This window comes from Manis pentadactyla, chromosome 7 (genome assembly GCF_030020395.1).
Source record: "Manis pentadactyla isolate mManPen7 chromosome 7, mManPen7.hap1, whole genome shotgun sequence".
In the NCBI taxonomy this organism is placed as follows: Eukaryota; Metazoa; Chordata; class Mammalia; order Pholidota; family Manidae; genus Manis; species Manis pentadactyla.
The window spans coordinates 141,641,523-141,667,351 of record NC_080025.1 but is presented as its reverse complement, the minus strand read 5'-3'; the positions used below and the strand labels follow the sequence as shown (position 1 = coordinate 141,667,351).

General features: G+C 38.4%; 1 protein-coding gene across 1 annotated transcript in view; it reads right to left on the bottom strand.

Annotated features, from left to right (window-relative positions):
• The window catches only part of CNTNAP2 (contactin associated protein 2), a 1,980,972-nt gene that overhangs the window by 718,041 nt on the left and 1,237,102 nt on the right, over positions 1–25,829 (bottom strand). The window contains exon 13 of the mRNA XM_057504985.1: positions 15,200–15,306. Coding sequence (XP_057360968.1) covers positions 15,200–15,306 — 107 coding nt within the window. The remainder of the gene's footprint in view (positions 1–15,199; positions 15,307–25,829) is intronic.

Below are 25,829 nucleotides of genomic sequence, written 5' to 3'. Positions count from 1 at the left end.
GTAATAGTTAAACTATTATATATGTCTATCATAGATGCACACACATTTATGTTAATGTAAATATATCACAAACTACAAATTTTGAGATAATTGAAGTACAGTCTATCTGAGGTTTCAAAACATTTGTAAATAATGTTGTGTTGTCTCTACAAAATGGGGAAGTGTATCAAATCAGTGCTGAGACCCCTAGGAGGCCCGTGTGCTCACGTGCACCCACCTCTGCTTTTCCCAGCGGGTCCCTGTTGCTCCCACAGCAGCCGCTATCAGGCCATGAGCATTAGTGGGACTAATGTCAGGAACTATGGGACGTGGCTTCTCCACCACACCTTCCAATACAAAATCAACTCTTCAAGGTCATATCTTGAAACAATCTTTATGTCTTTAAAATTTTCAGTGCTTCGAGAGTTTAAAAAGTTAGGGAGGCAGTATGGCAAAATAGATTTCACAGAACAGACAGAAAATGGTTTGAGATCCTGACTTTGTCATGTACTTTAAACTTCAATCTTTTATTTATAAAATGGAATAATAGTATTTTCCTTCTTACATGCAATTTTGCAGATCATGAGACAGCAAATATGAAGCTCAATGTTTAACATACTTGCCTCTGTATTCCAAACAGTGTTCTTTCAACACACAGTGCATGTTCAGAATTAAAGATTTAACTGACAAGTATTGACTACTAGGTTTGTAAGAAGTATGGAAATAGTTGACCTATTTATTAATTTATTTATAGTTGATGCAATTTACATTCTGGGGGGCAAAAACTGTGAACATAAACATTTGCAAAAAATAACTGAGTGTATAAATACCAGAGAAATCATTTAGATAATAATTACTATGGAAAACAAGAAAGAAAAAGAAACCACTTTAAGCTTGAGGAATAAGAGAAGATTTTACAACATACAAAGACAATGTGAGCTGGGCCCTACAGAGCATGAAGTTTGAATGAGGTGAACATGGCAAGAAGAGCATTCTGGGATGGATTTGGAGGGTTTGCATAAACAAAAGTATGGAGATAGGAGAGCACAAGGGGATAAGTGGGATTGTATTTGGAAATAGGGCCTTTGCAGATGAGTTTTTGGTTAAGATGAGTCATACTGGATTAGTAGGGGCCTAAATCCAATGCCTTGTGTCTTTATAAGAGAAATGAGAGGGAGATTCAGACACACAGATGCAGAGACACACAAGGACAAAGGCCACGTGAAGATGGAGGAGTGTTAAGACTGCAGAAGCCACAGAACACCAAAAATTGCTGATATCTGCCAGAAGCAAGGAAGAAGCTTGAGGATATCCTTCTCAGGAGCCTTCGAAGGGAGCACGACCCTGCTGATACTGTGGTTTTAGAGTTCCAGCCTCCAGACCCCCAGGAGAATAAGTTGTAGTTCTAAGCTACCAATCTTGTGGTCACTTATTACGACAGTCCTGGGAAGCTGGTACACGGAGCATCCCACCCCTTGGAGTCCGTGCACAAAGAAAAGCACAGAAAGTGCACCTCCCTCAACTACTGCTGTCTGACATTTTTCTGATCTTGAAGAGAGTGTTTACCTCATAGTTCATCAGAAGATTTAAGGGGGAGTCAGTTCTGTTGATACCGAAGTCTCCTCACCATGCTGTTTTCTATAGAACATAATATGGCATAAAGAAAGTATCACGGGCCGAGTATCAGGAGCATTATCAAATGAAGGCAAGCTATTCTTTTACAGAGAAACAGAGGGATTTTATTGTAAGATGCTGTACCGTCAGAGAGATCCTCCATCCAGTAGGCAGAGCCTGATAAACATAGTTCTATAGTCATCTGAGTATAATATGTACATGTGTGTGGGTGTCTGTGTGTGCACACACCTGTATGCAGACACCAGTATAGCTGAACTGCTCAACAATTTGTTTATATTTACCAGGTGCTGAGTAATGACCTAGGCACTTGTGTCCAAAAATGAAAAAGGCGAGCTTAGTGTCCTGAGGAAATTATAGTGCATCATCGAATAGCTTATTTCAATGCAAGGTGGTCACCAATGGCATAGACAGAAAGCTTGGATGATGGAGCAGTAAGTGTTTAGCATTTGAGCTGATTCCTATTTGAGATCTAGCTAGTATAAAAGTGGTCAATGTGTTTATTTTTGCAGTGTTGGTAATTGTAAGAAACCTGACTGGTCTATTTTTGCACTAATATTTGTAATGTAAAATGTCTGTGCTTTTGTCTTTAGTAAGTTTTAATAACTGATTTGTTATTTCTCATTGTTTCTTATAAATGGAATGTCCTTCTTCATAAAGGAGAAAAGAGTGAATGCCAGTGATAGATTATAGAGCCTTGACTTCATGTCCCTAATTTTATCCATAAACTACTCCAAAGGAGGTATTATACCCATCACTGCTGCTTACTGCCATTTAAAAAAAAAATCTTGCTTTGCTTTTGTGGAGAAAAAAATGCTGTTCTTTTAACTTCAGTTTAAAAATGCTTTATGGCCTTAAATATATATTTAAATCCAAGGCAGGAAATAAACCTACGCTAAATATAAATGCATTTCTATTTCTTCAAAATTGCATTTACATGATCTCTAGGGCTACTTGAAATGTGCACAAAGCCCTCTCTCTATCCACTTTGTAGAAAGCAAGGGAGCTAGAAACTAGCGTGATCAGCCTTGCCATTCAACGATTACAGTCCTCTGCCTTCTCTTCCCATCCACGCTACCAAGTCAGCCCCCATATTTTCTTTGCAGATAGCCACATACAGGGGAAGAGAATGGGGACAAAATTCAGGAAATTGGGATGGTCACAAACCTCCTGATAATAAGACTTAAGAGATACATTTCAGGGCACCCGCTTTTATTTTTAGGTATAGTCTCTAATCTTAATATGCTATTACATCAATAAGTACTTCAAAGTATCCACTAAATTATTCCTCCTCCCACATTGTATATTTATTCTTTATTTTTATACATTTTGATAATTTAAAACAAAATTTTATATTCCTAATTTTTTAAAAAAGCTATGGCCAGCAAGCCCATCTTTCCAACCATTAGTGTTTTGTTTCCTGCACTGTTGAAAAGCAAAAATTTCCTCGAAATTCAAGTACGGTTTTCTACTGGGCATCCTCATTAAAAAGGCACAATTAAAACGTAGTTTTCTTAAACTAATCAATAGACTGCTGGACTCTAAATGGTCCCAGCATGAAAATTACAGTTTGTGCAGATTAATTTTTTTTTTTGCACATGTGGAATTGATTTTAATCAAGTGTCCAAGTGACCTATTCCTTGGCTGAGGAGCCACATGTGGTGGAATTTAGGGCCTAGTATTTGTTTATTTTAAGACAGTGGGGACACAGGAGCACAGCAGGGATGACAAGTAGGGACAAGAAGTACTAGTGTGAATGCAAACTGAAATTCTAATTCAAAACCCCTTAGAATTTTTTATATAGCAAATAAATTACTTGGGCTTTAAACTGGTGTGCTTTTCCCATGCGTAAGATCTTCCAATATCCAATTTATATGTAAAAGGGGTATGGGGAAATGTTTCCTATTAATAAACTTTTTCCTGTGATTGCTAATAGCAAATCAAATACTTCTAAATAAATTTCTCTCCCATATTATTTCTGCTCTATGAATCATTCTGCATCATTATTCTTATTTCTAAAAAACACATTAGCCCAAAAACCTACTTTAGGCTACAGAAACCAAGCTTAGTGAAAATGACCTCTACTCCGTGGAGCGGTGGCAACGGCACTAAGGCAAATAAAAAGTTGCAAGGCGGCCTGACGGCACATTTTATCTGGAGGCAGCGGGAAGCACGCTCCGAGCAGCGGGTGCAGCGACGGTGAAGGGCGAGGCTGCCTTCTGCCCCACCGCCCTTCTGTCGCCCATCCCGGATTGGGCCTTTTCTCTCTGTTCTGCTTCAGCACCCTTCGGCCGGCCGGCCTTGAGGCTAATCAGCCACAGGGCCGGCTGAGAAGAGAGATTTTCTGTGATAGCCAGGGCTTCCCCAGCAGGCGCTGTAATCACAGGGCAGGAGACGCTTCCACTGATAACGAGGAAGCGAGTGCTCCTGCCTGGGGTTTCCTGCCTGCCTCCCCAGGGCGTCTAACAAATGTGCAGCCCAGTGCTTCTCTCCCAGAACTGCTGTGAAGTGAGAAAGCTGACAGTCTCCGTTCCTGATCATCTCTCCGCCACGGGCATCCGGGACACTTTCTCCTCTCTCACAAAGTTAAAGTCAGCAGGAGTTAAAGAATTATTCAAAAGAAACAGTCTTTGGACAAAGAATTATCAAAGCTTGTTTCATTCATCTGGCTTCAGGTAGTTTAGAAACTTTCAAAAAAATCAAACTGGCCCTCCAAATTCAGGTTCTATTAATTCACAAAGTCTATATCTATCTCATCAAAACCATAAAAGAGCCTTTTCTGCGACTCTTTTCTGAGTAGAAATAGGCTATCCATTGAATACTCGAATCTTTACTAAGTAGGGCAGCTCACAACAGACAGCTATGTGCTAGAAACACACACATGGTTTCCTAGGGCTCTGAATTCCACTGCAGTAATATGGATGGAAGGAATTTCTCTTTCCACAGCCAAACTCTTAGAGGTGTTTATCCAGTCTAACTGGATGGCCTCACTTAGCCTTAACCAGCAGAGTGGAAGTTGATCACTTGACTTGGCAAGAGAGACATGTTTAATTGATGCCTCAACAGGCTTGGACAATGGCAAAGAGTATTATTAGGACATTTTGATGCCTGCTAATGAGTAATGACAGAAATTTTGTAGGTGCCAACATTATCTGGCATTTGGTGCTGGCATCGGAGATGCAAGAAAAGTCTTTCAAGAGTAGGGTAGGCATATTTTGCAGACAGGTACCACTGTGGCTGTTTGGGGACAACATTATATGAAGAGACCAGGTGACTGAGAAGCCCTTGGGTCTTTATTCGCTTTACTAGAAAATAAGACCAGATTTTTTAGTCAAATCCACATACGTTTATGGTATTTCACTTTTTCTTGGCTAAAAAAGATTTTCAAATAAAATATTTCACTAAAAGTTAAAAGCAGTCAGATATGAACACTGAAAAAGTGAAACAGCAAAATTTCTTGGAAGCTGGTACATTTTCCATGGGAAATGCTTTTAATGGCATTAGCTGTCTACAACAAATGCAACAGAAGGAAATTATTTGGGTGATGGACATGTTCATTCCAGTTTCCAACAATCTGAACTATATTTTCCTCAACGTTCTTTTACCAGGAGGGTGTAGAAAGGCAGAAGAAAAACAGAATACAACAATAACAACAGAAGAAACGGAGAGAGTTCTTTGTTCACCATGATTTTGTGAAAACAAAACCAAAACCAAAACAGAAATCAGCAATTCATTTTTCAGATTTTTTTGTCATGTGAACAAGTGAAAAAATCATGAGGCTCGTTACTGAGTCATTTTTCCTAGGGAGCATGTCAAACAAAGCCAGGTGTGGTGGATTTAAGAAACATAAATTTGACACAGCTGGGACACAGCTGGAAGAGCTTCTAAAGGGAGAGAGCTTCTGATTCTTTATATTTAGGTTAACAATCGCAAAGTCACCTTAAAATTAGTTTTGTATCCAAATAGACCTATTTATTCATCCATTGTTACCCAAGATTATACTACGGTATAAGCTACATAGTCAAGGCAAAACTATTTCTGTCCCTCTCAGTAAAAGAAATGTTGAGAGTTGAAGTGACACTACATAATCTATAGGTTTTTCATAAATGCTCTCTAAACACTGGCTAGTAGTCTATGGATTCTGCCTAATTCAGAAATAATCATAAACCAACAGTCTATCAGGGCACAATTTAATTAATGCCTTTTATGGATTAATATAGTGAGAAAAACTCAACTCTCTTTCTTGTTCGGAAGAACAAAAGCAAAGTTGTTTCACAGTAAATATGAGTGGTGAAGAAGCACATCTGAAGTCACATACTGTCACCGAGGAATGGAAAGACCTTGGTCCCCTGGCTAGCTCAACCATCCTACTCAAATCCACATTCTGCTGTTCCTTGATGGGACCCATCTCTTCACAGTATTACACTTATAACCACAGCTATCTTCTCTCGAGAACCATCTGTGTTGATTATAACCATGTTGGACATGTTATCACATTGTTTGTACCCTCCACAAAAATACGAGTAGGCAGACACTATTATTCTTGTTCTATTTAGCATGAAACAGGGCACTGATATTCTGGTAAACAAGCTCTACAGAAAAAAAAAAAACAAAGAGGAGGCTGGATTTGTTGGGCTTGTCCATTTCCTTGGGGTAAATTCTCCCAGTGTAGTCTGGTTCAAGCTATCAATATTTAATAAGCACTTGACAAAATTCCTGAGTATTTAACAAGCCTGGCTCTAGCACACCCCACAAACAGGGACCCACCTGGTTTTTCCGTTGGCTCATACAGCATGTAAAAATCTGAATGAGCATGCCCACCGGGTCCCTGTTTGTGGGGTGTCACTGAGGTACGTCCCCCCCAAAGCTGGGTCTCCTTCACTGGCCGGCTTCTCCACAGTCTGTGTTTATTCCTGCCCCTGGCCTACCCTGCTGCTGCCCCATTCCCCCTTTCTCCTGTCAGTCCCAATATTAATTCTCCTGTCGGTCCCAAGGTTCAGTTCCTCCCGGAGCCCTTCCCCAGCCATCTGGGTTCAAGTTGTTCTCCATATTATTCATACTGCCCTTTACACCAGGCTGCACAGACACACCTGTTACCTTCTACTAATGTATGAACGTCTCCTGACTGTTTGTCTTGCTGCTTTTTTAAACTACCTTGTCTACTGCATGAGGAAGCAGGCTCTTGTCTATATTTCTGTATCCCTATAGTGTGCTACATACAGAATAGAAATGTAATATTATTAAATGGATCAGACTATCTGTGAATGAGAGATAAACCTATATAGCAAGTTTGTAAAGCTAAAGATTTAAGAACAGGCACATAGTAACTCATGTCAATATGAAAGCAGAAATTTGTTTGATTTGGGAAACGTTAAAGGGATCAAAAGAGAGGCACATGCTATTTTTAATTTTAATTCTCCCTTCTTGTTTTTTGAGTAGACACAGATGTTTCTGAAGTTTCCTTCTTTATCTTCCAATTAAACAGGCCTCCTTCTGTCTATCTTCTTTCCCTTAACTGAACTTGGCAAAGGGCATAGAGGTGAGTGTTTGCTATTCTTTTTTCTCTTTACTCTGAACCTTGGATGAGAGAGTCACTGGGATTCAAACTACAGGGGAGTTTAATGAATAATGTCAACTCCCTCAAGACCTAGCCCTGGCATTTTATTACCTTTGAGAAGTTCATAGGATCATAGCTTCATCTCTATCACAGGCTGCTTTTGTATATGCGTTTGCAGATCAACTTTTTGCAAAGGCTCTTTATTCAAAGAGAAAGACATATTTTTGAAACTATTGAAAGAGTCTTTGTAAAACTGAAATTAAATCCTTTTTTTCTATGTTTAATCTTAGCCATCTTTCCAAAAGCAAGGCATGAAAGAGGGGATTAATTTGAAATTTGGGCTGCCTTAGAAATGTAAAGGTCCTTGGGCTGTGTTTCTCCAAATGACCTGCACTATTTTAATCCATGTAATTTATTTGGTTGTAGCTGAAAGATAGGATGGCCTCTGAATCCCTTTCGAACATTGCTACTCAGGTAGCACTTTCCCATTTCTTTCCACCCACTTTATTTGCAGATGCCAAGTTGAGAATGTGAGTAAAGTTGCTGCTGGGATTATTGTGTCTTTCTGTAAACAAGTATGATTTCAGGAAGTGACATCATTTGTTATTTCCCTCTTTCCTCAAATGATTCAGCTCCGGGGAGAAAGTGAGCTTCTCATCTAGACAATACACACCTCCAAGCCAGGGCTTATTATTATTTTAGTTGTACATAGTCTATTGAAAATAGCATTCTCCACCTGACACCATGCTGAAGGTGCCTCCTTCTCACTCTGATTTCTCCCTGTCCAACTGATAAGGAGAAAAAACAAGACATAAACAAACATCTGATAATCTAATCTGAAAAGATGACATAATTGCTTACAATTGCAAAGACTTTGTATAAGAGGACATTAAATAATTTTTCATTTACATTTATATATATTTTGTAAACATGAGAAGTACCAACATAGAGGGTAAAAGGTAAGATACAGTGCAGTTTGTCTTCAGTTCATAATCCCAATGAAGCAGAGATATGGAAATGTATTTAGGGTATAAGGGCTTTTGTTCATAATGAAATGACACACTTCCTTGGAGGGAGCTATTTAGCCCTATGTGTCAGCATTCCTGCCCTCCGCCTTTCTCCACTCCACACCCCAGCGCCTAACCCACATGCAGGATGGAGTCAGCTCTCCACACATTCATGGATGGGTACAAGATGAAGAGGCAATGGGAGAAATACAGACTCTATGAGTCCCACAGTCCCGCACTTGGGCCTCATAACCACTTCTTAATAACAAGGACATATTCCTTAATGACAGGGACACACTGAGCATCTGAACTAGGTCATGATGTCAGAATGCAAAGAGAGGATGAGAGGGTGGTAAAGTTGGAAGAGTTTGGAAATTCTTCATTAATAACAAAGAAGCAGGTTCTGGATTGGACAGAGCAGATTCCCCATGTGAATATAAATCTGCCTGTGTAGCCTTTAGATTTGCTAATAAAACCTTTTATCTTTTCAGTTGAGCATGGGCTTAAATATTGAGAAACCCTCATATCTTTTCCTTGAGAATCACTACGTCGGCGCTTGGTATCCTTAAGCTATGGATAATCAGACAAAAATTTGGTGAGCTGTTTTTAAAGACTTAGCGGTCTAATAAAAGAGAAAGATATAGGATATTTCCTAAATTAAAAAGCACTTTAAGAGACAATATTTCATTGAATGTCTCAGAGGAAACTTAAGTTCAGTGAAGTGATTGTCCAAAATACAAAGCCAAGAATGCACAGGGGAAGGAGGCAGGGTGGGAGAGGATTGCATCCAGGACTTCTCATTTCATTGCTGTCAGCGACCTGCAGAAAATACTGGGAGAGTTGGCTTCACTCTCTATGGGTATATGTCAATCCATACTAATGTGCTAAGGAGATTTGGGGAGATAGGATTTGTAGGTATAGGGGAAAGTCATCATCCTATAGCTAGGAAAGTTCAGCTGATGGAGAAACAAGGTTGCCATATAGCCTGAGGAGTCAAGGACTTGACATCTGAATGTCTGATTTCAAACCCTGAGTTTTGTCTCTCATTATAATTTTCCTATAGCAAGAATACATATATAATATTACACGACAAGTCAAAAGATTACATTCATCTTATCCAAATTTTGAACCAACTTCAAACTTTTTCTTCATTTCACTAGATAGTCAATATTCAGACATGCCTATACCCACTTTAGACAGTTGCTGACTGCACTCTAAGATGTCTTTTCTGTTGTGACTTACTTTCCCATTGTTACTATGCATTCCACAAGTTCCCTAATGAGTGGTGTCGACAGGGAATGGTGTTTTCCTCAAAGATTATTTGAAATGTGTAGGTTTTTTCGTCCATACGGTGAACTCCTCGTGTAATTTCTTACAACTTCACACCTCTTGTGGTTAGTTCTGCTATTACTGTCACCATTCCCTCTGCCTTTCATTAACGCATCTTTTATTCTCCACCCTCAGGTTCTGTTCTCCTGGGGTCCCCTTAGCTTTACTCTCTCTTCACAGCTTCACTATCTTCATAAATTTGTGCAGATGTAATTTATTTTTTAAAAGCAATTTTTAAAAGAGTTGATGCTCTTTACGTTCTCTGCCATTCAATTATTCTTTGCTTCAGGCATATTCACTGGGCGCATATTATAGGCTGGGTGGCCTTAGAGATAAACTGTGGACAGAACCTGGCACTGCCCCCTCTTATATATTACCCAGTGAAGGAGACAGACATTATTAAAGAATCACAAATAATAAATTCAAAATCATAACCATCGCTAGCATTAAGAGGAAGATATGTGCTAGAATACGAGGATTTGACCTAACTACCGGGTCATGGAAAACTTCTCTAAGGAGGTGACCACTGAGCTGAGATCTGAAGGATGCATAGGAATGTATCAGACAAAGCAGAGAGGAAGCATGTGCAAAGTTCCTGAGGTGTGACAGTGGCCAGGGAGAGGGAGCAGTGTGAGGGTACAGGGCACGTACAAAAATGGAAAGGCCTGGGGAAGAGAAAGCGAGGCAAAGCATGACAGAACACCAGGCTTAACACACAGCCATACCAAGTAGGTCTTTATAAACCAGCTGAATTTATAGTAGAAGGATGGATTCAATTCTGTAAGGCCATGAAACTATTCAATGACTGCTTTTCTGGGGGTGGCGGGGAGGCAGGGTTAGCAATGCTCAAATTCCGACTTGTCTTATGATACCTAAGACTGTGGTAGTTTCACATGGAGGAGACGCCAAGTCTCCTAGTGCCTATAATTCTAGGTGTTTACGCCCTTAGTTAGTGTGACTATAATCAGCTAGGATTAATTTCTTTTTACAAATTATGCTTTGAATTAAATTACTTATGAGTATAATGGATTACAAATAACATGGTGTGAGCTAATGGCACCCACTCGGGTTTTCCTGTGTGCAGTAGTAAGGTATAGTGTATTTTATGGTTTTCTAATTTATGGACTCAGAGTAGTAGCTCTGGATGGAGCATGTAGAAGAGTTTCCTTTTAAATTTCAGTGTTTCCTGTAACACTGGCTAGTAAAAAATTTTAGCTTTGCATTTGTACGGTAACAACTCCGCTGCAGCTGTCAGGGGTGAGGGTATGCGTCCCCACCTAGAGTGGGCTCTGCAAGGGCAGGGGTGCCATCAATTCCCTCATCACCAGGCGCACACTTGTAGAGCCAAATATTTACATGTGGGAAAACGCCACCTTAGACAAACTACCAAAGTACAAGTGTGAATCTCCCTTGCGTGATGCCACAAAGAGAAATGGATCCTTATTTGCAAAGAAATCTGTAAACTGGTTTGTTTGCCAAAGTGTACGTTGGATGAAAAAAAAAATTTTTTTTTGCTAAGAAGTACCTTTACCTTCTTAGTGTTTCAGAATTCAGAAATCACATTAATTTTTAAAAGTGCAAGATATCTGTGTAGGTCATTTAGCTTAGCTCATCTTGCTACTTCTGAAAACAGTCATGTCTATATATCTGGGATGGTGAGAATCTCTCCTTTAACAAAAAGGTATCTGGAAAAATATTTTATCTCAGAATGATGATCTGGCATTTAATAGTTTTTATAAAGTTCTACCCTAAAACATTGCTTTTATCTGTCAAATAGTCTCCTTTCACAAATACATGTGAAGATGGCTAAAAGTTTTCATATTATTGAGGATATTCTGTGGATTTTCATAGCAATTCCACATAAGGGACTAATACTCTATGTAAGAATGACTGAGGTCAAAGGTGGATCCCAGCAGCATGAGAAAACTATCTTCTAGGCCCTGAGATAAGGGACAGCTTTTTGGATTTAACTTATGTAAATTAAAGCCATAATTATGAAGTGTAAGGAACATATAAAAAAATGAGATGATAGTGAGATGCTAAAGAGCACTTGAAGTATTGGAAAGTAAGCCTGGAGACTAATTGAAAAGTGTCTGTATACATAGCACCACTAAGAGAAAGACTGTAGTTATAAACATGAAGCTTTGCTCATAAGAAAGATATATTTTATACTTCTGGGAGAGTGAAGTGGAATAAGGCAATATAACAAAACAAATAAACCATTCAGCATCATCATTCAGCTCTCTTTGCCATGGTTTTATGTTCTGATATGCTTCGACAGTTCTTAGGCATTCACGGAATGGATTATCAGCAGCAGAAAATCCAGGAAGTGTAAATCACGACAATTTGATGTATGTGCATTTTGTCACAAACTAGGTTCTTTAGTTTTGGAACAAGAAGGACTACTTCCCCTTTGCCATGATCTGACTGTCTCTGACGGTCTCTGGCTTTTCCTGTGGGATTTCCTCACGCAGAGGAGGATGTCCTGACTCCTCAGGTGTGGTCTGTAAATAACTATTCTCTGAGCCTTAGACAGAATTTACTTGAAAATTAATTCTCCATGTATAAACAAATATATATATGTCTAGGACATACACAGATCACTTTTCATTCTCTTCAGTTCTTCTGGGTGAAAAAATCCTATGCAAATCAATCATTCACTTCAAGCCCAAATACACCATGGAAATGACAACAAAAAACAATGACTGGCAGCAGGAAATTAAGCAACCAATTGTGTGATATGAACAATCACTGGTAAAGAAGCTCAGAGCAAAGAGATGACTGTTCTGACAGGGAAGAAGTGGCAAAAATGCACTGAGTCCTTCCACATGCTAACACTCCTCCCAGTGTCTGCCATGAATCATCTCATTTAATGTCACGACTTCATGAGTGACCTGTTACTACACTCGCTCAGCAGGGGGAAAGTGGAGCTCAAAGAGGTGAAGTGCGGAAGGTCATAAGTCAGTAAGTGGGGCAGGGAAGTTCAAACTCAGGCAGGCAGCCTATCAAAAAGGGCCTCTGGGTTCCACTGTGAAGTACGGACACCCTGGAAATAGCTGTCTCATCCTGACCAAGCCCAGACCAGTGTAGAGAATACGCTGAAATAGGTAGGAGCACCACTGTAAAATTTGAACTCTACTCAATATTTACTTATACTAACCTTTCTTTAGACTTTAGTTGGCTGTTCTTTACCTTTTGAAAGTAGTACTGTTACACAATTACCATAGCTCTATTACAGAAAATAATGAGGTGAAGTATTTAATAATACTAACACAATCTGTGATCACAGAACACAGAATAGGCAACTGGAAGCTGCAGCTCACTGACTTTTAAAACTGTAAGTGGCCTCAGTGGCCATTCAGTCACTAAAGGAATAAGGAAGTCGGAGAGAAGGCGGAGGGCTTGCAGCAGGCCACAGGGCAGGGCCCCCCCACCGCTCGCACCAGCAGCCGCGCCGGCTCACTGACTGTTCTTGCTGTGAATGCACTCACTAAGCAAAAAGGCAAATCTGTTCATTTTGTATCAAACTGAATGGCAGATATTAAATATTTTTACATTATTATGTGCTGGGCCAGACCCTCCTGATTTTTAACTGATTCGTGGGAGTAATTAAAAGATATGTCAAGTCTTTTAGCTTATCAGGAAGCATGTACTCTTCAAAAAGCTACAAGATATACTTTTTACAACAAAATAACATCCAGTGGACACTTTCCTGAATTATGACTATGGTCTTCTAATCTCTATTTAGGCACATACTTGATTCTCAAGATTTTGGTCTTGTTTAGAGAAAGACAACAAGAGATCAGGTTTTTGTTGTTAAAATGAATGATTCTACTTTCATAGATACAAAAAAGGAACAAGGAATGAACAGGAATGAGCACCAGGGAGGAGATAATTTCTCCCTTCTACATTTAGAGCTCGCCACTAGAGCCCAGGCTAACCACATTTAGGACATTTCTAACACTTGGGACGTAATTACTCTTTAAAAAACCCAGCTACTTAACCAGTAGCAAATATTTTAATTCAAAATCTTTTTGTATTTTAAAAAATCTTCTTCACTGTGTATTTCAAAGAAGGAAGCAACCATAAAAATTTATTATTTTCTTTTAAATTTAGTACCAAAGCAGTCATTGAGAAAGGAAATCCCTGTAACAACCACACCCCCCAACCCCCCCCCACCCCAGGTTTTGTGATCTTTGTCTTTAGACTAGAATAGTTAGAATTTCCATATTCAGAAACAAGATCCATTGCAGTTAAAGGTGGTACTTATAACACATCATATGAATGCTGCTGGTGGAGTAAAGGTAATTTCATCAAAGTGACCGAACTCAAGTATCATTTCTCGCACAATGAATACCATATGATGAAAGTTAATTTTGATTGGATTGGAAAGGAAAAATTTTAGTTATAACTGCTTTATTCTAATGCATATCAGTATCAGTTTTGTTCTTTATTCATTAAAACACTTTTCTGTATACCTATATATAAGTACTTCACAGACGATGAATTGACTGTCTACATTTTTTCTTGTACATCTTTCTATTAATGTCATTTTTTCTAGTTCTTTTTGTCTCTTGTTTTTGAACACCTTCCTAACAAATTAGTAAATTCAATAAAATAAGTTGCAATTTTTATTTTAGTTGATGCCTTACAATATATTCTGAATGCACTTTCTTACTGTACGTTACTACAAACAATGACACGAAAACTGTATTGCATTTTACCGTCCCTACTACTCTACTCTGGTTATATTTTGCGGATCATTGTTTCCTAAAAGCGAAGGGAAGAGAAAGCAGCCTGTATAATTAGAGGGCTAGATACTAGATTTCAGTTTTTCAGCACACTGACAGAAGACAGGAGACGGAATCTCTTTCCCTCTTCCTTCCTCCCTACATACCCGCCCCCCACACACATGCACACGCACGCACACACCAAACAGATGACTACCTTCGTTCAATTGTACGTCTTTTGGCAAATCTGTTTCAAACGTGCTTTGTAAAGAGCAATGCATTTTGGGAAAATTAATGTCACAATTACAGAGTTATTCGCTTACAATATTCTTCCAATTCCAAAAATCTAATTTTTATGTAACTCTTCAGGGTAAAGCTATTATGTGAAACAAGACACAACTGTGTTTTACTAGTCATCTCTGCCTGTTACGTTTTATTTTTAGCATTTAAATTTTTTTCCTTTTTGTGTTTTTCAGATATACAACTTAATGGAATCCATTCCGCTTTTCTAACTCAGTTTGTGTATCTGAAAATGTGGCCAGAAAGTTGTGATAGAGCATGAAATGACTACTGTCCAGAAACTAAATGCTCGAATTACACTCTGTCTGTCCCTCTGATGAACAGATAGATGAGGATCCAGCCAGAGACATCCCGCTAACACAGTTCTGCCGTCTTTCCAGATAGAGACGGCTCAGACGTGCGGAGGCAAATCAAGGCCAGCATTCCGATCTCAACTACATGCTTACAGAACACTGGCGACGCGGGTCCTTCTTTGTGAGTCACTTGACGGGACAATATATTTTGACAACTGGAACACTATTCTAGGGAAGCAACAAGAAAATCTGGGTTCTTCAGAATTAAGTGACTTAGTATGTGGATTATTCAGGTTGCTGAGCTTTAAAGTGTGGCTGAAGACCTGGGATTCTCACGCATACACGTTTAGAGGGAGATGAACTGGCACTCACAGTTGTGGCAGGTGGCCCCACTGTATCCCGTCTCATCACAAGTGCATCTGAAGCTGTCCCACGTCTGTGAGCACTTCCCACCATGCTCGCAGTGATTGGGCACACATCTGTCAGAGAAAGAGACAAACAGAAATAAGCCAACAAACAAATGAGATTTATGGGTGGCCAAATTCCAAGCTGTCTGGGCAATATATCATTTCAATGCCAGGTTGCCTTACCAAGGCAATTAATCCTTGTTAGTTTAAGGGGATTAATCGGATTCATGATGGAAAGTGCCAAGCGCACAAAAGATGATGTATCACAGGCTCGGTGTTTCCCATTTTTGAGTAAACAGTAGAAATGAACAACAGTTGAGAGATTCATTTGCATATCACAGATTCATTTGATTTTCCTTTTGTACAAAAACAGACACTAGCTAAATTTCTTCTTGGTGAGAGATGGAAGATAAGCCATCTTGTTTCCTTGTTCTATTCTTTATCGAGGCCAGCACCAAGTCAGAAAGCGGGTAACAATGAGTTTTCCATAGCAATTTGAGTTTTTAAAATAATGCCATGGTAATAGCAATGAGAATATACAAACCTTATAGGAAAACATTTCTAAATCTTCCTTCGCCTTCTCCCCATACCCAACTGGCTAATGAAAGCCATCTACTTGAAGAGTCAGCAAGCACAATACAGGAGGAAAACTGTTATTTTATGTTCAAACCTTTTTCTTTCTATTTACTAGATAGCCAATTGTGAGTATGCAATTTAACCTTTCTGAATCTCAATGTTCTCATTTGAAAAACAGAGTATTTCTACCTATCTTATAAGTAGTTTAAAGGCTTGGCAAGAATACTCATAAATGAGATAATTAATAGGTAGGAAATAGAAGGCTAAAATATGGGGTCACTGAATATCTGGACCACAGGTTTCAGGGCACAGTTTCATAGCTTGCTTATACCCTAGCAATAGTGAAATTGAAATCTGTCCAGGAGCATTCCAGTTTCAACAGCACCAGCTTTTACCTTTCTTCTGGTCCTGTCCCCTTTTTGCTCCCATCAATTCCTCTCTCCAACTTCCCCACAACTTTTCTTTAAAATAATGGTTAGGATGCTCACAGATAACAAAGGTATTAATTGTATGTATTAGCATTCACAAACGATTTCCAGATTTTAATAGGAGACTCTCTAAAATAAAAATGTTCATTCAGATTTAAATAGCAGATTCTATGATAGTAGGTCATGGACAATGAAATGGACTAATAGAGAGCCACCCTGCAGGAACCCCTTAATCATAACATCCTAGCAACTTCCTGCTGCAAATATGTCAGGGATGGATGCAGAGATAGCATATTCTGCCCCCTCTTCTTGATTGACCATCAACCTTGCCTAAAACTTCTATAGCAGGGTGCAGCAGCCTATTTCTGCATGGAATCTCCAGTTCTTATGCAGGAATGCTGTTCTTCTACAACTCTTTGCAAACCTTTAGTCATGCAATAAACATTTACTATGCACTTGCTATATGCACAGCACTGTGGGGAACAGAAGATAAATAAGATTCTATTCACTGTCTTTTGAGTGTTTACAGCCTAGGAAAGTAAATATATAGTATACATGAAAACTATAATAAAAGGTGGAAATAAAAAGTGATATAATGCAAGAACAAATAAGCACTATGGAGTTTCACATGAGGGATCATATGTAGATTTGGAGCACAATAAAATGCTTTCAGGTTGAGTGTCTATTAATGGACAGGATTATAAGAGAAGAAAGGGAGAGGAAGAGCATTACTGGAAGAAAATGCAAACAGGAAAGGTACAATGCTGTGTTACCGTAAGGGGTGATGGGAAATTCATGTGACATTTAATAGGCACTTATATTTCATATAATTTTGGGTTTGGCATTATCAAGGCTACAAAGATGGTCCTTCTCCAAAGACCTTATAATCTAGGTGGAGATGGGATAAGAGTTATGTAAAACCCAATACCAGACAGAATTTGATGAGTCATCAAAGAGATATTAATTGTATAGAAATTTGGATACTAGAGTAGTTATGGATAGAATATAAATAAAGGCCTTAATAAAATTTAGAGCATTTGACCCAGGCCTTACAAGAGGAGTTGCACTTTTATAATTAAATTGTTGGGAACTGTTCCCAGCAGGGCAAGTGAGGAAGCAACGACACAGAGGTAGAATCATGAGCAGTGGGTAGTCCCGGGTTGCTGAGGCCCATTCCCACAGCCACTGCCCCCTAGCAGCAGTCAGCAGGAGGTGTTTATGCCCAGCAGCCCTGAGTGTCCAGACCATGGGAGGAAGCAATGGGACAGCCAATGCAAAATTACATAGAACTAAAAATCTTTGATGTTAAACATTGAAATTTAGCACTATATGCTATTTTGCATATTTTTCTATATTGTTGTAGGTTAATATTAGTTCAGCCTAACAGTGAAAATAATTTACATCAGCTCATTGTATCAATTCTTTCAGGAGGAAGCAGTGCAATATAGTGTACTGAGTGCAAAGGAAAACCAGGTTGGAGTCTAAATGTGCTCTAAATAATGCACAAAGCAGAAAATCTGTATCTCAGTGATAAAAAGACTACTGTGTACTTACACACATGAGAAGCATATAACCATCAAGTGAGATTAACTGAATAGTTTTTAGATTCAGTTTTAAGAATTTCTTTGAAAGTGACCATTTATTAAAAAGGGATTTTAATATTTTTTAAATTTTTATTTATTATGTATATTTTTTAAATTGACGTTATCTTTATGATAATTATTGGCATTTTAATTCTTAATGGTGAGACATTATTTACCAAATCAATATGCTTCAAATGTAATTTCAAACCATAAACAAAGCCACAGTGATCCAGACAATTTGGTACTGCCACAAGAACAGACCCACAGATCAATGTAACAGACTAGACAGCCCAGATATAAACCCAAGCATACATGGTCAATTAATATAAAATAAAGGAGCCATAGATATACAATGGGGAAGTGACAGCCTCTTCAACAACTGGTGTTGGTAAAACTGGACAGCTACATGCAAGAGAATGAAACTGGATTATTGTCTAACCCCATACACAAAAGTAAACCCAAAATGGATCAAAGACCTGAATGTAAGTCATGAAACCATAAAACTCTTTGAAGAAAACAAAGGCAAAAATCTCTTGAATATAAACATGAGCAACTTTTTCCTGAATGCATCTCCTTGGGCAAGGGAAACAAAATAAGAAATGAACCAATGGGGCTACATCAAGCTAAAAAGCTTCTGTACAGCAAAGGACACCATCAGAAGAACAAAAAGGCATCCTACAGTATGGGAGAATATATTTGTAAATGACATATCTGACAAGAGGTTAACATCCAAAATATATAAAGAACTCACATGCCTCAACACCCAAAAAGCAAATAACCCTATTAAAAAATGGGCGGAGGATATGAACAGACACTTCTCCAAAGAAGAAATTCAGATCGCCAATCAGCACATGAAAAGATGGTCCATATTGCTAATCATCGGGGAAATGCAAATTAAAACCCCAGTGAGATATCACCTCACATTAGTTAGGATGGCCAACATAGAAAAGAATGGGAACAACAAATGCTGGCAAGATGCAGAGAAAAGGGAACCCTCCTACACTGCTGGTGGAAATGTAAACTGGTTCAACCATTGTGGAAATTAATATGGAGGTTCCTCAAAAAACTAAAAATAGAAATACCATTTGACCCAGGAATCCCACTCCTTGGAATTTACCCACAGAAAACAAGATCCCAGATTCAAAAAGACATATGCACCCCTCTGTTTATTGCTGCACTGTTTACAGTAGCCAAGTTATGTAAGCAATCTGTGTCCATCAGTAGATGAATGGATAAAGAACAGGTGGTACATATACACAATGGAATATCATTCAGCCATAAGAAGAAAGCAAATCCTACCATTTGCAACAATATGGATGGAACTAGAGGGTATTTGCTCAGTGAAATAAGCCAGGCAGAGAAAGTCAAGTATCAAATGATTTCACTCATCTGTGGAGTATAACAACAAAAAATACTGAATTATCAAAACAACAGCAGACTCACAGACTCCAAGAAGGGACTAGTGGTTACCCAAGGGGAGGGGTGGGGCAGGATGGGTGGGGAGGGAGGGAAAAGGGGAATTAGGGGCATTATGATTGGCACACATGGTATTGGGGTTGGGGGGGTGTCACAGGTAAGACAGTGTAGCACAGAGAAGACAAGTAGTGACTCTGTGGCATCTTATGCTGATCGATAGTGACTGTGGTGGGGTGTGTGGGGGACTCTATAATATGCATGAATGTAGTAACCACGATGTTGCTCATGTGAAACCTTCATAAGATTGTATATCAATGATACCTTTAAAAAGAAATATATAAAAAAATAAATAAATAGTAAAAAGACTGTATGTAGATTTTGGTTCTCTCAGGAGTAAAGGAAAACACCTTAAAGCAATGGATATAGAGGGTTTGGAAGTTGGAGGGAAGACAGGAAAATATCCTTCAGGAGGCTGAAAGATGCTGAATTAACAGTTCCATGACACATGGTTTTGTTTCTTCCCGTAATTAATTTATTGTCTCTGAACTAGATTCGTGTGTCTTCAGTTCTAAATTTCAGTTACAGGTGCTGAGACAAAGTAGACCTTTGATAAATGCATGCTGATGAATTACCAAATTGAAGAAAACAACATAAGGAACTTCTCATTATAGATGTCCTGGCACAAAAAGAATCAAAGAACTTTAAGGCTGTAAAAAGTTAAAGAAAAATCTGTTCTTAACACTTCCTTCAGAGTTGCACATAATTAAACCAAACTTACTAAACAGCTTTCTAAAGGCCTCACAGCTTGTTACTGCCAGAGATAAAATTCTCAGATTAATATCCCTAATACTTGTCTTCTAGTGTTCACCCTTTTTTCTTTTTCTGTTAAAGAAATATAGAGAATTCCAGTGCACAAATCTGATCTCAAAAATGTCAATAAATAGTGGGAGACTGTTTGGAGACTGTCCCTTTCATCATAGTCTATTAGAAAGTGAACATAACATAACCTGTTGAACAGTCTGCCAATTCAAATTAAGCGTTACATTTTTTGCATACTTCTCACTTTCAAAATAAACATGTTCACTACTGTTTACATCTTCATGTTTATTAGAAGATAGTCTCCAGTTGATTACTCACTATTATCATTATTTATGTTAATACATGGCTAAGATTATAAAAATAAATCATTTCAAGTTTATTCTTTTTTAAGGGCTTTAATTCATTTGTAGAACTCTTGGGTGGCATGGTGTAGAACAATGATCTCATTAATTTGATTTTGTTCCAAAGTAAACTGTTAAAGATTTTCATATCTGTATTTATATGGAATTCAGTATACTGTTATCTGTAGGATTCTATTTGAGCATTCACATTTTAACAAAAAAAATCAATTGGTAGTATAGGTAACTTGCCTAATGTTATCGGGGGCTGGAAAGTGAAATGCTTTCCAGAGAAGATATCTTTAAGTTTCACTGAAGAAATAACTAATGAGAAGTGGGCAACACTTCTTACCTTGCTTATAAATGTAAAGAATACTAATTGAATGCCTATTCTGTTCCATGTCATCTAGGAAGCACCGGGGATTCTAAGGGAATATGTAAAATCAATACACTCTAGTAAGTGCTATAGTAAAGGTACGGACCAGATAGTCTGGAAGGATGCGGGGTAGTTAGATAGGATGCTACGGCAGGGGTGGGGAATCATGGTGGGAGCTCTCTCAACGTGGTCCTTGAGCTGTTTGCAGGATGGGTAAGAATAAAGAACAAAGAAGGTGCTCTTGGGTATGAGAACAGCGCGGGCAAGGAGAGTATGGAGGCTTTTAATTGCATTGTGAATTGTGCATGTCAGCAGTCTCTCATTGCTGACACTTTAAGAGGAAAACTGGAAGAGGTAAGAGGAATTTTAATTATTTTTATATAACTAATAATGACAGGCAATTAAATGTTGTATAGGTATTATGTTGTTCATACTCCTAGAAGTTCTGGATTCACTTACATGATGCTATTTCCTAATTAGGTGCTCACTCTCTAATTCTAGTTTTAAGTTAGAAATCAAGACTACATCAAGGATTTGACAGCAGGGCTATACTGTAATCACTATTCTAGAATTTAAGTAGATTTAAATTTCCTTACAACAGCAACATAAAGTTGTTATTATGAACTCATAATTCTCCTACTTTCAGTTCAGTAGAAATAGAAAATACATACAGTAAGTTAAAAAACAAGTCATTCATTAATGAAGATTGTTCAACTTACAGATTTGGAGCCAGTAAGAACCACCACTCAACATTTGAGAATATAGGGTGGGGAGGTGGAGACATTTACAACTTTTTCAAATGCAGAATAACTAAGTTTTAAAATCTCTCAAAGCTAGACAACTTTCAAGAAAATAATTCATCTTGAATGGAAATAATTTTAAAGAAAGTAATAACAATGACAATCTAACTGTTTTATTAACAGGAACTTGGTTTTATAAATGGTCATGAAAGATTTGGAATGCTTAATTTTAATTACAAACAGCTCATTTCTGCAGATTTATTATCTTACTTAAAAGTGGTCTGGCTGCCCTATAGAAAAGTTGATAGGTGGTAATTTGCCTCTGGTTAGAGGCTTTTGATCTTCCTTTTATTCTCGCTAAATTGTTACGGTATTATCATTTATGTCAAAACAGTTGAGCCTTTCTCAGTGTTTCAGATAATTAATAAGCTGTGGGTGTTTAGGGGCTTATGCCTCAGTAGCAAAAATGTATTCCCAAACCTAATTACTCTAGCCTAAACTTGAGTTTATTGCCGAGCGTTTAATTAAAAAAAAAACTTTTTTAGTGTTGATTCTTTTTGTCGCTACTGCAAAGCACATCTCACAATATTTCCCCTTTAAGTGCAATGACAAGTTTTCCTAATACATGAATATTTTAAAAAGCAAGTCAACACCTTTAGCATTTCCCTTCTTTGCACATCTAGGAATCCATCTTTGGCTTGTCATGACTGAGGTTAACTCAGCACATGCCACCATAACAGAAATTCTCACCCCCCTCAAAACAAAAACAAAAACAAAAATCCTGCTGCAAAGCAGTAAGTCAATGTACCTAGCCAAGCACTTGACTAAGTAGAAAAATAAAAATTTCTGCTTGACTGCCCTAACCAGATGTAGAACACTGGGGTCAAAGTTCAATTCCATGGCCCCAGGTATATCCAGTTGCAATGACAGATGCTCCAGGTAGGATCTTCTGGTTAATGCCAAGGAAATAACCATTGGTAAAGCCTTCCAAAAAAACAGCTTTCTCTTAGGTGAAACCCACATAGGGAATGAAATGGCAAAACCAAAAAACAAAGAACCTCTACGAGAATCAGGAATACAGTGGTCCCTCTCTAATGAGGCCAATCTCACCTAGGTGCACTTAAAGCCCAATTTCAAAATGATTAACTTCAAAATTAAAGTTGGTTTCAAGGAAAACTTAAACCAACTTTAAAGCAAAACAAAGTAAGAGTAAAGCAAATCTTCTGCAATGTATTCCCCGTAGGCAGCCGCAGATTGGGCAGGAGGATGGGGGCAGGACTTCTGCCGGCCTCAGTGAGGTGTTGTGACTGCGTGCACCCCAGCATGTGTACTTGTTTGAATAGTGGAGGGATAATTTACTCACCAGCATCCTACTGCTTCAGAGGCATAGGTCTAGAAGCTACCCTGGTCTTGAGTGGTATAACATGTCTGCACCTGCCCTGTGGATAGGCACATACAGTGGAGTCCAGTCCCCTCTGAGGAGCATCACCATGGACCCACCTGGTTTCCCCACAGACCAGAGGACCAGAGGCTTCCTAGGACAACGTGCTCATTTCCTATTGCTACTGTAACAAATTACCACAAATACAGTGGCTTAAAGGGACATAAATTTATTACCCTATAGTTCTGAAGTCAGAAGTTTAAAATGCGTCCACGGGGCTCAGGGAAAAACCCGTTTCTGTGCCTTTCCAGCCTCTACGGCAGCCCACGTCCCTCAGCTCACTTCCATCAGCACAGAGCCAGCAGCCTGGGGCTTCCGCCTTCTCGGAGCTCTGCTTCTCTCCTGTGACCTCACGTCGTCTCTCCGCTCTAACTCCCGCTCCCCTCTGGGAAGGACACTGTGATGACTTGGTTCCCCTACCCCCCAGATAATCCGGGATAGTCTCGCTTTCACTTTCTTAAGATCTTAAATTTCTTTATGTTAGTGTGTCACTGAAGGAGCCATTATTCTGCCTTCATTAGGCAGGGAGCTGGTTTTTGAAGGGAATCTTGGAATTAGAGGTACAATGCAGCTTACTCAGTTTTCAGAGTGAATATAGAGAAGTATATAAGGAGATATGGGGAGATGGAGCAATATGCCAAGAACTGTGTGGTCCAGTATGACAGACCCTAGCCCAACGCGAACACTTAAATGAGATAAAATTAAAAGTCCAATTTCTCAGTTGTACCAGCCACATTTCAAGTGCCCACATTGGACAGTGCCGATATGAAATGTCTCCATTGTTACAGAAAATTCTGTTGGACGTTGTTAGAGTAATATTCTGCACGTAAGAAACCACAGTACACAGGCACATGAGGGAAAAAAATCTATTTCCTTGACAATAGGCCAATAAAATTCCTTTTCCTTTTAATCCATGCATGTGTAAAATGCATTTAAGAAATGAAATCAAAGTTATTATGTCAGCTCACAAAATGTTTGTGCTACATCCATAATTTTTCTTCTGTATTGATTTATTTTGGGGAAAAGTTTTGTTCCTAAAATGACCCTCATTTCAGAGCCATGAAGAAAAAAGGACTGATACTGATATTGGGCAACCTGTATTCTTGGAAATAAGGAATAAGATTTCAAATGCTCAATCTGCATATTTTACAGAGTATTATAAACTCATTCTCTAGCCACTAGGCACAAGGGTAGGGAGGTGATGCTTTGCGAGGGCTGGCACGCCGACGGTTTCTTCATGCATATCTGCTTTTCATCCTCTGCTTATACTCACTAGAGCCCATCCTGGCGAGACTGCTGTCAACACACTGGCATCGTTGTAGCAGAATAACCTCTCTAAGTGATGGTTCCTCATTTTCCTCTCAGGGAAATGGTGGCGGAAGGAAGCAACGGGAGAGGGCATCATGTTTTCAAAAAAACATCTTAATAAGCAGGCATTTGCTTTTGCTTCTGAGTCTAAGCATCAAGAATTTGTAACTTGATGAAGTTTGTATGGAATTAGAAATAGGGACAAATGCTGAGAATGGTCCATTGTGTTTATTTATAAAACCAAAAAACAGAATCCTATTTGCTGTTCAACACTAAACAGGTAGGTAAATAAATTATAGCATGTTCAATTGAGAATATACTATGCAGGTTTTCAAAACATTAGAATTCTTGATGCATGCATCAAATTTGGAAAATGTTTATATTTGCATTTTTTGCTAGTATTAGTAGAAACAAGATACCAGTTTTTAACCATTATCACTACTATTAAAGCTTTCGTGAACTAATGATCTCTGTAGAGTGAAAGAATGGTACTAAAACCATAGAGAGTTTTGAGGTTTAACAAAAGTGAATGTTTCCTAAAAGAAGAAATCAACCAAGACAAATAGAAAGGCCTGGAGAAGTGCTGAAGATGTGGCCAAAAATGTAACAAAGAAACAACAAAACAAAACAATAACAACAAGAAATGAGTAGTTGCTTCCTGTTGAAAAAATAAGTGACCTCAGTACTAAGGAGAGTCACAATATACTTCTCCTTTTTTCTTTTTAAAGCCTATGTAGCATAGATATTGCTTGTATGTTTGTTTTTGATTTTCAGGGACCAGAAATACTAATGATTTTTAAAAATATATTCTATAAATAAGAAAAAGTCCTCCTTTCTTAGGAAAGGACAAACTGCTTGCAAGGAATGAAAAGCACTAAACTTGTAAATAATTCTTAAAAATCTTTAAAAACATATTGCGATCTCTTCTTTCATATCTCTTTTCCATATAGGAAAATAATCCATCAAAGGGAGTTTCCTACATAAAAAGTAATTTTAAATTAAACAAATGGAATTCTTAACAGTTAAAATATAGCAGAGTAGTACAAGTGTAACATTTATGGTAATTTATGTATATGTGCATATATGTGTATATATATATATATATATATATACACACACATGCATATATACTTTTGTAGCAGTTAAAATGACACAGCAAAATTCTCTCCTGAGAAAAGTGAATCTGTGCTAAAAGTTGAGGAATTTCAAATCTCTGAACTCTAGCCTTGTAGAGTTGTGGGGTTTTTTTTAGGAGAAAATTCTCCAAGACGTCATGATTACAAAGTAAGTTATAGTTGCAAGTGCTTGGTAGGGTACCATTATGAGCGCTTACTCATTCATTTGCTCATTTAGTAATTCAACCAACATTTATAGGCTGCTTATGATGTGGCAGCTGTCATTTTAGGCTCTAGGGATACAAAGGTGAAAATAAAGAAAGAAAACAGAAAAACATCCCCTCTGATACTGTGAAGCTTATAGTCAAGTGGGAGGAGACAAATGACAAATGACCACCTTGACCCAGTCAGGTAAGTGCTCTGGGGAAAGTGAGGCAGGGTGTTTTCGGGGGACA